Source organism: Alosa pseudoharengus, unplaced genomic scaffold, assembly GCF_046254945.1.
Source record: "Alosa pseudoharengus isolate Yale_2024_CS ecotype anadromous, Long Island Sound unplaced genomic scaffold, YU_APseudo_1.1 YU_APseudo_1.1_scf_13, whole genome shotgun sequence".
Lineage (NCBI taxonomy): Eukaryota > Metazoa > Chordata > Actinopteri > Clupeiformes > Clupeidae > Alosa > Alosa pseudoharengus.
Window position 1 is genome coordinate 2,172,847 of NW_027468598.1, and position 13,468 is coordinate 2,186,314.

Sequence of the window (13,468 nt, forward strand, 5' to 3'; positions counted from 1 at the left end):
CGATATATATCGTCTGCGATAATAACGTGATTGTTGTTTTAACTGTGCAAATTTATATTATCGAGTATTTAAATTACTTATGGGGAAAAACACTCAAAATCACGCATTGAAACCCCATACATTCACTAAATACAGGAGGTGTATGCGAGAGAAGCCCCTGGTTGCAGCAGAGCAAATGTCACATGATCGCTAGTGGGTCCACCTTGTCACACGCAGGCCTAATGTTTATTTTGTGTAGCGAGACCGAGATGTACTTGGGATTTTGTGCAGCTACTTCTGTTCACGTAGCATTGATGAGACAGTCACATTTGTTCCTACATGTTATTATATGGAGAGAAAACATTAGCATTTGAGTATTTTAATAGTCAGTTGTAAACAAAGAACTCTTCTCATGTAACCTTTTTGTAAATGGACTGAAGTTCGCTCTAAATATCTACGTGTATCAATTATGCTAACCGTTAGCATCTCTATGGGATTTTCATATACATTAGCCATAAGCTAACGCATTAGTTTCTATTCTGTAACTTGGAATGCTAGCCTATGATTTCTCTTAAACAAAACATCGAAGGAAATAACTGAGATGTACTCTGTTGGTTTGCGTAGTTTTACAGTAAATCCTAAGTAAAGGTTTTTGAAAGGAACTTCAGCTTCACTTTCTCTTGGGAAACTGTTAGGCCTATTCATCTTCTCTAATGTAGCTGGCTAGATGTCACACACAAGTGGGGGCAAAATTGGAAATGTGTCATAGAGTGACAATTTATGCATTGGCTGATTTGGTTAAAAAGTCACAGGTTAGGCTATTGGTTATTATTGTATTGATGCTATTCATAAATAATGAGCTGTAAAGTAACTCAGAGTTTTTTTTTTTTTTTTTAAAGGATATCGACTAATTATCGTTATCGTCAAAATCACAAAAAATATCGAGATATTATTTTTTGTCCATATCGCCCACCCCTAATAGATAGATAGATAGATAGATAGATACTTTAATCATCCCAAGGGAAATTTTAGTCATTTTTCTTTAGGAAAAGGTCCAATTACAACCAAACTTGGTACACACGATCACCACCACACCCCATGGATAAACACCACATTTTGAGAAATTCTATACATTGGGGTGCTAAAACTGCCCTATGTCAATCTTAAGATAGATTCATATAGACATGTGAAAATGTATGTGCTTATACTTCATCCCATATTTTTGGTGACCTTCACTGTTTTCCTGCTTATAATAACCACTTGCGTTTTTTTTTGTTATTGTTTTCAAGAATATCTGTCTTTGTGTTCACAGCCCCGAGACGTGACTAATTTCACGGTTGGTGGTTTTGCACCCATGAGTCCGCGCATCAGCAGCCCCATGCATCCTGGTGGTGGAGGCGGTGAGTCTCCAGGGATTCCTTCCTTAATGCATGTTATAACGTTAAAACCATCACGCTTGAAATGCCATTGAGTGCTAGTCAGTGCTGAGACGTCACTGTTTTAACCTCATTTAAGGCGAGACACGGCAGGTGAAAACATTGTTTTTTCATGCACTGGCCCATTTCAAGATTTATTCTTTCACACTACTACAACAACAAAGTCTGATTTACACATTTAGGTGTTTATTTCATTACATTTTGTCTACTCGTGCCTGTATATTTCTCCTAAATTCACCAGAAGTTAGCATTCTAATGTTTCATGCGCTACCGTGACCATGATCTGAAACATATGTTTAGTACCACCGTTGTAAAGTTCTCTTTCCTGCATGACGTTGTGCAATCCAAATATGGACACTTCCTTTGTATCAGCAACCAATTGCGAAAATTCAAAGGCGTGTCTAGGCTGAGAAGGGAATCTCATTGGCTGTGTTTCAAGGCTGTTTTCCAAAAAAAAAAAAAATCCAAAGGTGTTACAAATATTAACAAGACCCCACAAACCTTACAAAACCAACTAAGTGTAAAAGATATGAAAAGTACAGTATACAAAGGCTATTTGAGATTATTGAAATTATAGACAGAGCATGTGAGCACAAAAAAGGAGGTGTGTGTGTGTGGTGTGTGTGTGTGGTGTGTGTGTGTGTGTGTGTGGTGTGTGTGTGTGGTGTGTGTGTGTGTGTGTGTGTGTGTGTGTGTGTGTGTGTGTGTGTGTGAATGTGTGTGTGAATAGACCGTGTCCGTGCGTGTAGGCGTGTGTAATTTCAACACAAAATTAGTTTTGTCATTCTCCAGTAGGGGTGTCACGATTTCGATTTTACATGTATATCGAAATCGATCGGAATTACATCTCAATCTCGAACTTGGAAATCAAAAGTAGAATCGACAATGCAGCCACACCCCCCAATGTCACGTCCAGCATGTATGCCAATGCCAAGACGCACAAACACACACGAACTGCGGCGTCAACACTTTCAGTCTTATATTTTTTATAAATTTACGAAACACTCCAAGCAACTGCTTTTTTGTGGAGTGTTGGAGTATTGTGTGTAGATTGATGAGAAAAAAAAATGAATTTAATCCATTTTAAGATCAGTCTGAAAAATAACAAAATGTGGAAACCTTGAAAGGGTCTGAACTTTCCGGTTGCACTGTAATTTGCATAATTAAACATACACAATTCAATAACTTGTTTTCTTAAAGCTGCAGTTGGCAAGATTTTTTTGACCATATTCACTGAAACCGACACTATGCTCCGCCAGAACAACATAAACATAAACATAACAACATAAAACATCAGGACTTCTGGAGCTCCTAGAGCCTGTTATTTGTTTTGCAAAAATCCACAGCTCCCAGTTCTTCTGGTCCAATCAGAGCAGGGCTGTGTGAGATCTGACTGTCAATCACAGTCTGGTGTAGTCTGGGGCACACTGACGAGCACAAACTTGATGAGAGGGTGCTCGGTGGTAGTGGGGGAGGGGCATGAGAGTTGTAAACATTCAAAATGTACAAAAGTCCCCTCAATCTGTCAGACTTGCCAACTGCAGCTTTAAACTTTTTTCATACTTGTGTAAGTAATCAACTAAGAAAGAATCATATATTAAATGTTACCCTATAGTGTCTCACCTTAACAAAAATTCAGTTAAATTCTGCTTATTTATTTACTGCCATTAAACATTGAAATTGGCTTGAGGTGCCATAGTCCACAGCTTGAACCCCTCAGAGCAGGCTCTACGGCAAAGGAGAGAGTGCCGGGTAGGTTGGTTTGGGGCAAAACTCTTTGGGCGCACACAGACCTAGCTGACAGTTGGAGGACTGACACCGCTTTGCAGCATAGCTATTACCATGGTGACGGGGAAGTGAACAGAAGGCGAAGTATCAATCATGCCATTTCCAACAATGCGGTTGGTTACTTCCATTACAGAAAAGGGTGGGATATGTGTAGACAGCTCCCACCTTGGTGTTATGAACTGTCCCCATACATTTCGAGTATTCTGTAAATGCTGTGTCTCATTAATAATGCAGCCGTACATTCTAATCATAGATACAGGCAGTCTTGTATTCTAAGCAGACACAGTCAGACATGAATGAAAAATCAAATGTACTGTTATATTTAAGGATTCTTAAGTTAACATAGGAGGTCTGAGATAAGATGGGACACAGCCATGAGTTTAAAAAATTGCTTCTGTAATAGGAGGATATGATATGATCACTATGAACTTAACATGACAAACAGTTATAGATGTCCTTGGTGGACAAGAGTAGCCTAGTGTAAAAAAGGTAAGCTAGCACTGCTTTGTTGACATTGAAATGTTATGTCCGCATATCTGACTAGCAGCAGAATGTAGCCTACATTCTTGTTGTTGGTGGGTAGTCTTTATGATGTGTGTGCAGTGAAACTTTTGTTCGCCAGGGAAAGGGGTCTAAAATTTGTTGGCACCTTAGGTAGTGCTTTGAAGTCAGCTAGCTCTGCTGTGTGAGTGGTTTGTCATTGATAATGAGGTTGTTCATAGGATGTGTTTTATGAGTGTGACCAGCATAACATAGATGACGACCTATGTTGTGCATTCAGAGCATTTTTTTATCATCTATTCAGATGGTTCAGGTTTGTCAGTAGGTCTTTAAATGTTTTCATGCATTGTTGTGTGTGTGTGTCTTTGTTGTTAACAGGCATGCAAAGGGGTGGAGGTGGAGGAGGCGGCGGAGGAATGGGGCGTGGTCGAGGAAGACGTGACAATGATCTAATTGGTCAAACTGTCAGGATTTCTCAGGGACCCTATAAAGGTGTCTTGAGTTTTTGTATTTCCTGTCTTAAGAGTATGGAGGTTTGAGATGCAAGTCTGACTGCGTGTTGTCCCTGGCCCTCAGGTTACATTGGGGTTGTCAAAGATGCCACGGAGTCTACAGCTCGTGTTGAGCTGCATTCCACATGCCAGACCATCTCTGTTGATCGTCAGCGTCTCACCACTGTGTTCGTTCAATACTTGCATTTGCTTCTGAAAAAAAAAACATATTCTGACATTAATTCTTACACATCATTATTAGGCTAGTCTGTAATGAGTTTCGTTTCCTCCTACAGTGGTGCAAAGAGGCACGGCGGCATGACTTCTACCCATGGCCGTACCCCTATGTATGGCTCTCAGACCCCCATGTACGGCACTGGATCTCGCACACCCATGTATGGCAGCCAAACGCCACTGCATGACGGTAAGAGTGGGAACATCTTGAAAACATTCCATTTGTCTTTTCTTATCTCAGCCTAAAAATGGTACAGCAGAGTGACCATGTGCCAGGAGGAGTGGCATCTGAGTACCTTTCCATGGCATTTACTGCCCTCAGCTTTGTACCAAATCCTGATAATTCCTAACTGTTTAATCACAATTAGGAGTGTGAGCAGGCCATTTTAGCACCTGAAAAAAATCCAAAGCAGTTTGCCATTGTCTTGTTGAAAAAGCAAGACAGTCCTTTATAAAGACAATTGGGTGGCAGCATATGTTGCACCAGAAGTTGTATACAGTCAGTGCCATAAGCATTTGGACACAGCTATTTTGTTATTTTGCCTCGGTATACCACAACAACAGATTTTAAACAGACTTTCAGTATTAATTAAAATGATTGAACAAAATATATAATTTAAGAATTACAGCCATTTTATACATTGTCCACCACTTGATATTTGAAAGTAACAAACAAACATACCTGTAATTATAAGGATTATATTTAATACTTGGAGGAAAATCCTTTGCCTGAAGTCTATAATCCAATAAATAAACAATAAATGCTGAATTTCCTCTTTTCAGATACCCCAGGCATTTACTGCAGCCTTGTCCGGTTGCTACTTGTCCATGTCTGTTCAACATTCAGATTTGTCTTCAGCACAAAACTCAATTGGGTTTAGGCCAGGTTACTGACTTGGCCGTTGAAAAATATTTTGTCTTGAGAACATTTGAGCAGACTTGGGTAGAGTACTGAAAATCTATACTCAAGTAAAAGTACAATTACTCCCTTCAAAAATTACTTCAGTAAAAGTAAAAAATAAATTGTTTATCATTTTGTTAATAAATTACTCAAATAACAAGTAACTTTTTATATATATATATTTTTGATGGCCCTTTAAAAGTAGGCCTATCCTTTACGCTAGGGCTGGGACAAAGCGTTGACGCAATCGATGACGTCGACGCAAAAAATATGTCCGCAAAATATGCGCGTCGATTCGTCAAGCATAACGTGTGCTTAATATTTTTAATTTTACACCTTCAGTGTTTTCCATACGTTGACTAATCTGTGGCTGGGCGCCACAAAATCAAAACCTTCCAGCACACATTTATGTTCTATGTTGTAGGCCTACTATTTAAATTAAAGATAAGATCAAATAATTTCATTGAGCTGCACTTTTTACTCAGGCAGCCTTTCCTCGCCCCGCCCGCTCTCTCTCGTAACAAGCCCGCTGCTCCTCCTCTGCATGTGCATTTAACAAAATATTCACGATTGTTGAAGGATTGTTGTTGCCACATAGAAGCACTGCATAGAACACAGTGGGCTAAATTGCTATTAAATCCGTTTAGCATTGTGACCATGCTGTGCAAATTTGTTCAAAACTGCTGCATTAAAGTTAAAGTAAACTCTGCTAAGGTCTTATCACAACATAGTTTAGTCTCCTTAATGTACTAAGTTAAGTTACAGTATGCAATCAAGCAGTATCTCAAAGCTAACGTTAGAATACTGTTTGGATGTCAAGTTTAGCATGCTTACTTACAGCTGCTTGTTTTTCGTTACTCATGCAGGGCTCATTTTATTGACTGAATGTTTGCAAAATCCCGATGTAAATGGAAAGGTGTTTTCCAAGACTCAAACGTGCTTGTCCCAAGGAGAAGTACGAACCGTTATTTGAACTTACTACGTTATGAATTGCATCCACACATCAGCAGCCTTTTAACTGTGTTAATGTTAATGGCAAGGATTCCCTCACAACGTCTTAAAGTGACAGGCACTCAATTAGACCTACACTACTGAACTTTATTGAATGCTACCTCTGACTAAGAATGCATTACTTTGCACTTGTATAGTCTTTTATTTTGGAATCTTAAGAGCAATAAACATATATTGCAATGTTAAAGAATTCATGTTTAATTCATTCAGATATGTAAATAAACATGTATAAGTTGCTATTAGTCAATTAATGAGGAGATAATCGAGAATCGAATCGAAATCGAATCGGACTGAAAAAATGAATCGTTAGATTAATCGATGCATCAAAAAAATAATCGCTAGATTAATTGTTTAAAAAATAATCGTTTATCCCAGCCCTACTTTATGCCTATTTGCTTTTCTCCTTCTTTATAGGCTAATCATATAGGCAAACATATTTTAACAGCCCATTTCAAATATATTTTATTTAATATACTCTAATATTATCCTATATCTTGTCATAGCCAGAATAAACACATTATGTGGTTACGGGTTGAAAAGCCGTACGTCATTGCGTTAACTGAGCTGTTTGATATATAGAACATCTACTTCCGTGTGGTAGGCTACAACGTGATCTTATTGATTCTACATACCGGTAGGCAAGTCATTACTTTTATAAATGCGGGGAAACGTAGCAATGCATTCTGAAGCCCTGTTTCTTTTCTCCCATGCCGTTGTACACCGAGGGAGAGGTGCGAGATACTCTCAAGATACTTTCTCCTTCGATAATAAACTTGTACTTGTAACAAAAGGCAATTGAAAATGTAGCGAAGTAAAGGCTAGATTACTGGCTCAAAAATGTACTTGAGTAAAAGTAGAAGTACCATTTTGAAAAAGGAATATGGAAAGTTGGCGTTCCACGAAAAAAATACTTTTTTACTTGTGCGTTACTTGTAGCGCGTTACTACCCACCCCTGCATTTGAGCAACATTTAAACAGAGCAAAATGTTAAACAAACATCTCTATTTTCTGAGCAAAAAGGGAGCACAAATCAGGCTTTGCGCAAGTCATGTTTACATTTTCAAGGAGTAGCTAACGGCAGTTTTACCCCTCTGTTCTCAGGCAGCAGAACGCCACATTATGGTTCTCAGACCCCACTGCATGATGGAAGCAGAACACCGGGCCAAAGTGGAGCATGGGACCCCAACAACCCCAACACACCATCACGGTTAGTCACATTTCTCACACCACTCAATATCTCATCACAGACAGAGCTTTGGCCTTCGTTGTGAGTACTGATCAAACACTAAGCATGCTCTCGTATTGGGCCACACACTAAACACTACATTTAACCACAGCTCCATAACCAGATCCTCAATTCAGTTATGACTGCAAAATGTCAAATGGTCTGATCCTGGACCTTATTGGGTTTATTGGTCCAGGTCAAATTTGGAGATAAAGTAGAGTCTGGGGGATGACATGCATTGGAAGTCTTTTGCCTGTTTGAAATGTGTTAATAGTGAGGCAGATAACCTGAGAAATTGTGCACTATGTGCTAAAAGCATGACATCTGGTACACTTATAGCCAAAGGCAGTCCAAAATAGGATATTTAGCCATCCAGAATTTTCAATATGGCGGCCGTGGCAGACATTTTTCCTTAAGTTTTGTACATTCTAACATAGAGTTAGGAAGCAGTCTGGGAAACTTGTTGTTTTCAGTGTAATTTTCTAACTCCCTGTCTAAAACCGACACGATAGAAGCTTCAAACGAGCGCTCTTCCACGGCAGCAGCTTTTGTTATTTAAAAAACTGCTTCAACATTGGTGCTATATCGTCATCGTGTAAAGCCCGCCTCAACGGTTGTGATTGGTTCCTGGATTTTAGGGACATTGGAAATGGGCTTGAATGGGCTCTTGGCCGGATGGACCTGCAGAGCAAATCCCAAATTTGCCGAAAGTTCATCTGGGTTTTCTTGGTTGGTACTTAACTGCGGAATACAGACTTCTTTAATCCTTTCAAAACTTGTTATAAGGGTTGTTAACCTCTTTTATGTGTCAGGATCATTCCCCCTCACTCATTTATGACTTGCCCACTGTGTGATTGACAGTGTAGGAATGTAGCCAAAGCAAGGCCCAGAAAAAAAGCACCAGCAAACAAGAGAAATTTAATTAACATAAGTCCCCAAAATGTGCAAAAAAAAACCAAATATGCCAAAATAGCAAAGTCGCTGATACAACCCTTAAAGATAATTATCCTTTTCCCAGTCTAACCCATAATGTGAACACATGGTTAAACGGCAAGTTTAAATATTAGCTATTTCCAGTAAACAAAATTAGTTTGAGTGTATTGGTAACTGAGGGTAATGGGTAAATGATTAACTTTTTTAAATCCATCAGACACTGACAAACTGACAAAAAAAAGTTAATTAAACCATATTGTGACCCTGAGCTATGCAAAGCTATACTTCATAAAAACTATACTTTCAGAGTAGCCTAACCTTTTGCTTTTCCTCAGTAGTGCGGATGATGATTATGAGTTTGGCTATGATGATGAGCCATCACCATCCCCTCAGGGCTATGGGAGCACCCCCAACCCTCAAACACCAGGCTACCCAGAGGTGCCCTCACCACAGGTCAACCCTCAGTACAACCCCCAGACGCCAGGAACCCCTGCAATGTGAGTCACAACTACTTCTACTTCATTTTTAAGGAGTTCCATGCCATGATGTCTATAGCTGGGATCAAGTATTTGGCTCAAATGTGTGACTTTATCAGATTTTCTTCCCCATCATCGGATACTTTTCTTTTATCTCAGTTGAAAATATCATAAGGTTAAAGCAGCACTAGCACAAGTAACAATAAGACCTGCTCAGAGTGTGGTAGAAATGCCATTTGCCCTATTAAATGTTAATAGGTAAAACATTTTTTTTTTTTTTTTTAAACCTCTTTGAGGGGGCTTTTCAGAAAAGTTTTTTGGTAATACTTTACTTGACAGTATGGCCATAAGAGTGACATGACACCGTCATGACACATGAACCCTAACCCTAATCATAACCTCTAACTCTAAACCTAACCCTAATCCTAACCCTAACTTTTTATGACAAAATACGAATGACACTTAATAACAGAAGCGTTATGTCATAAACGTTTATGACTTGTTTATGATACGTTCATGACAGTGTCATGCCACTCTTATGTCGATACTGTCAAGTAAAGTGTAACCAGTTTTTTTTTTTAGACGCTCCAATTAGACAAGTATCACAAATATGGCTTTTTCCCCCCCTTGCTTCCTTAGACAACAATACACTTTTTTGGCATGCGAACTAAAGCACAAAGGGTTTTGGAATTAGCTTTTTAACAAAATGTATTAGTATCTAACAAAGTGTCATTGAAACTAAGACTGCCTCTTGATAAGACAGATTGTTAAGACTGGTACCAAAATCGTCTCTGGACTATGACTACAAGCAGCTCTAATATCCGTTTGTGTTTGCCTATATTGTTAGGAAGCCAAGAACAATGTTAACAACTCTGCATCATTGGAATGGCTATGTTAGTACTGCTAGTATTGTTGTTGCCACAAGTTCTCAGAACACCTTCTGTCTGTGTTTCCACAATGAGGGGTGCATTTCAATGTATTTGAATCAATTAATGGGTTTGTTTGACCTCACAGTGATTGGTGATGCTGTGTTTCAGGTACAACACAGACCAGTATTCTCCATATGCTGCACCGTCCCCTCAGGGCTCCTACCAGCCCAGCCCAAGCCCTCAGAGTTACCACCAGGTGGCCCCCAGTCCTGTGGGATACCAGAATACTCACTCACCAGCCAGTTACCATCCCACACCTTCTCCAATGGCCTATCAGGTAAAGCTAGACCATAAGTCCCTTTTGAAACCATTTGAGATTGTGCTACATTATCATGCAACATAACCACACTTTTCTGGTCGGTTGGCATTGTCTTGTGGTGTGTGTGTGCGTGTGTCTGTGCACGGCTTTGCAGGCCAGTCCAAGCCCCAGCCCTGTAGGCTATAGTCCTATGACCCCAGGGGCTCCCTCTCCAGGCGGCTATAACCCCCATACTCCTGGCTCCAATATTGACCAGACCTCTTGTGACTGGGTCACCACAGACATTCTGGTACGGGTCAAGGACACATTCCTGGATGGAGCTGTGGTCAGTCAGACTGGCGTTATCCGAAGTGTCACGGTGAGCTTCTTAGATATCTAATTTGTATCAGTACTATACTCCAGTATCATCAAAGCGAATAATGATAAAAATGCCAAAATAGCCGAAGACTTTATTTATTTAATTAACAGATTGACTACAACTGGGGGGGGGGGGGGGGAGTTATTTAAATTAAAAAGATCATGTGATGTTTATTGTAAAAGTGCAGCAATATATCTTAACCATAGTAAAAGCACTTTGGGACTCTATGATGGAGGAGTAAGTTGTGCTTGTGATGTTTCCTTGCAGGGAGGCATGTGTTCTGTGTTCCTGCAGGACACTGAAAAAGTGGTCAGCATTTCTAGTGAACACCTGGAACCCATCACTCCCACCAAGAACAACAAGGTGAGGGAGATCATCTGTAGTACTGGTATAACGAACCATTGTGACTCCTGATCCATATTGGCTACCCCCCATGTTTCAGAATGCATACGGATTAGTTGTGAAGTTTGACCATATAATGTGGTTCAACATAAAATACATAAAAATAGTTCAACTGATGGACACGACAAATCACCCCAGCCTCCTTGACTGAATTGATTGAATATGTACTATGATGTATCAAAAGAAAAACAGAATTGGGGCGGTGCTGCAATGCCCGTACCCCATTGGGTTCCAGTCCTGGGTCATTTCCCGATCCTACGTCATCTCTCCCACTTGCTTCCTGTCACTTTCTTCACTTTCAAAATAAAGGCAAAAAAGGCTAACAAATATACTTATAGATACTGCTGGCAGATAAATTGCCAAGACTATAATTGACACAACCTATTTGGGTTTCAGAACAATTATCATACAAATCTTTTGAAATATGATAACAACTATATTCTTATTTGAACACATACATTCAGTTTGTACAAATGAATTACAAACGTATTTATAAACTTAAACTTACTTTGTTCACAAACATGAAGAGCAAACTAGACGTTCAACAGCGGTACCTCAAGTGAAGCAAGGGCAATGGATGACCTGGCGTGGTGTTGAGATGAGGAAAATCACCTGGAAGGAGCTATGGGCCATGAATGCTAACCACATTAAATTTCTTGTGGAAGTCACTTATGATGTCCTTCCAACTCCACAGAACCTCAGTCAATGGGTGGGGGAAGATGCAAGCTGTAACATAATCGTTCTGGTTGTAAAACTAGCCTGACCCAAGGTCGCTACACCTGAAGACATAATCAGGTTTTAAAATTACTGGCGGGCTTGCTTGAGACCCAGTTCGGTCACGTCCTTTTAAAACCGTCTTTTTCTCTATCGTGAGCATTTAATCTGCTGCCAGCTTGTGACTCCACATCTCCCAAAATGCTTGATTGCATTGCATTCTCCACATTTTTAGCTAAAGTTTCATGTACCATATCAGCATTTTTGTTCAGTGAATCTTTTGTAAATTGCTTTACAATTACCGTCGGGCCTATAGGCCTATCCCTGGCTTGCTTCGGTCACGTCCTTTTAACGTCCTTTAATTTTTTGACTGATGCGACTTATACTCAGGAGCGATTTATAGTCCGGAAAATACGGTAGTTTGTGCGAGAGGGACAGAAAGTGCCCATAGGGTAGATACAAGCAATACATGAAAATGGGGCAAAGCACAGGACTGGAAACTTCTTGTGGATGTTGGAGTTCAACACGTTGTATTGTTGTGACTGCTTTGAGACCAGATATGGTGTTGTATTATCAAGCTAACTATTTCATTTGAAGATGTGACTGAGGAAGCCTTTGAAAGGAAGAAATCAAAGTACACTACCGGTCAAAGTTTTAGAACACCCCAATTTTTTGATGTGGTTAGGAGACAATATGGAGGTTTTTTTTGTTTGTTTAAAACATTTAAAACAGAATGTGAAGAAACAACTTTCTTGATGTAATATCATAAATGCCTATGCTCTGCAAGAATATCCACTTAAGTTAGTATACAAACCAGCAAGCGCCAGTCCAGCTACAACGTTGTACCATGTGTTCTGTGTATTAAATGGAATACAAGTCAATGAAGTGCAGTGTGGCTGCATTCAAGAAAACTCATATCCTACTTAAAAAAGGGCTATGTGGAATTAAGTCATCATTTTCATTTGTTAGTCCACTAAGTCAAATTTAATATTGGTACATTGTTATTTGTAAATGTCAGATTTTGTCCAGATGATGGCATATCCTGTCATTGATCCAGCTCATGTGGTGTATTGTTTCAGGTGAAGGTGATTCTGGGAGAGGATCGAGAGGCCAGTGGTGTCCTGCTCAGCATTGATGGAGAGGACGGCATTGTCAGAATGGAGCTTGACGAACAGCTGAAGATTCTCAACCTTCGCTTTCTTGGCAAGCTGGAAGTTTGATTCAGTAATGATGATTGCAAGTCCTATCCTTAGTTTATACTTCCTGCAAAAGTGTGTAAAATCTTTTGTTGTACTTCATTACATACATCATTTGTACTTACTATAGTACAGATTGTCCAAAGTATGAGATGCAAGTTGTTTTACCCTTACCATCGAAGCTGACATTAGTCCGTTATGGTCATCCTGTCTGTGCTGTTTTCTCTCTTTATAGATGCCACTTTGGGTGTCTTAATTTTATGTCAATAAAGTGTCTTCTGGTTATCTCCTTTGTCATTGAAATTATACATTTCTTTAACTTATCTTTCATTATTTATACAGGTGTAACATTTCACAACTGCCAGGTTGCATGCTGTGAAGAGCGAAACCATTGTAAAATACTGTTCCAGATTTTTGCTGAGCTGTAGCCTAGCCAAATAGGTCATTTGCAAACTAGAGATAAATTTCTTGAAGGAATATACCAGTTCATGCAAAGCTGTAGCTAGGATAATTGAAGTGGTTGCTAAGGTGTTACTAGGGTGCCTAGGATCAATATTCCCAGTTCAATGGAGAGACACAGATAGAGCCTTAAAAGTTGAACAGTTAAAGAGCAACTTGCAGGTTGATTTCAAAAC

General features: G+C 39.5%; 1 protein-coding gene across 3 annotated transcripts in view; it reads left to right on the forward strand.

Annotated features, from left to right (window-relative positions):
• supt5h (SPT5 homolog, DSIF elongation factor subunit) overlaps window positions 1-13,118 on the forward strand; it is a 66,546-nt gene extending 53,428 nt beyond the window's left edge. For 2 of the 3 annotated variants that reach the window (XM_076281821.1, XM_076281823.1), the window contains 10 exons: window positions 1,292-1,379; window positions 4,083-4,196; window positions 4,281-4,383; window positions 4,492-4,619; window positions 7,443-7,548; window positions 8,835-8,996; window positions 10,013-10,181; window positions 10,318-10,521; window positions 10,789-10,884; window positions 12,717-13,118. In XM_076281821.1, the coding sequence (XP_076137936.1) occupies window positions 1,292-1,379; window positions 4,083-4,196; window positions 4,281-4,383; window positions 4,492-4,619; window positions 7,443-7,548; window positions 8,835-8,996; window positions 10,013-10,181; window positions 10,318-10,521; window positions 10,789-10,884; window positions 12,717-12,857 (1,311 nt within the window). In that variant the 3' untranslated portion in view covers window positions 12,858-13,118. The remainder of the gene's footprint in view (window positions 1-1,291; window positions 1,380-4,082; window positions 4,197-4,280; window positions 4,384-4,491; window positions 4,620-7,442; window positions 7,549-8,834; window positions 8,997-10,012; window positions 10,182-10,317; window positions 10,522-10,788; window positions 10,885-12,716) is intronic. The other variant, XM_076281822.1, reaches the window with a different exon arrangement.
• Window positions 13,119-13,468: the final 350 nt, after the last annotated feature.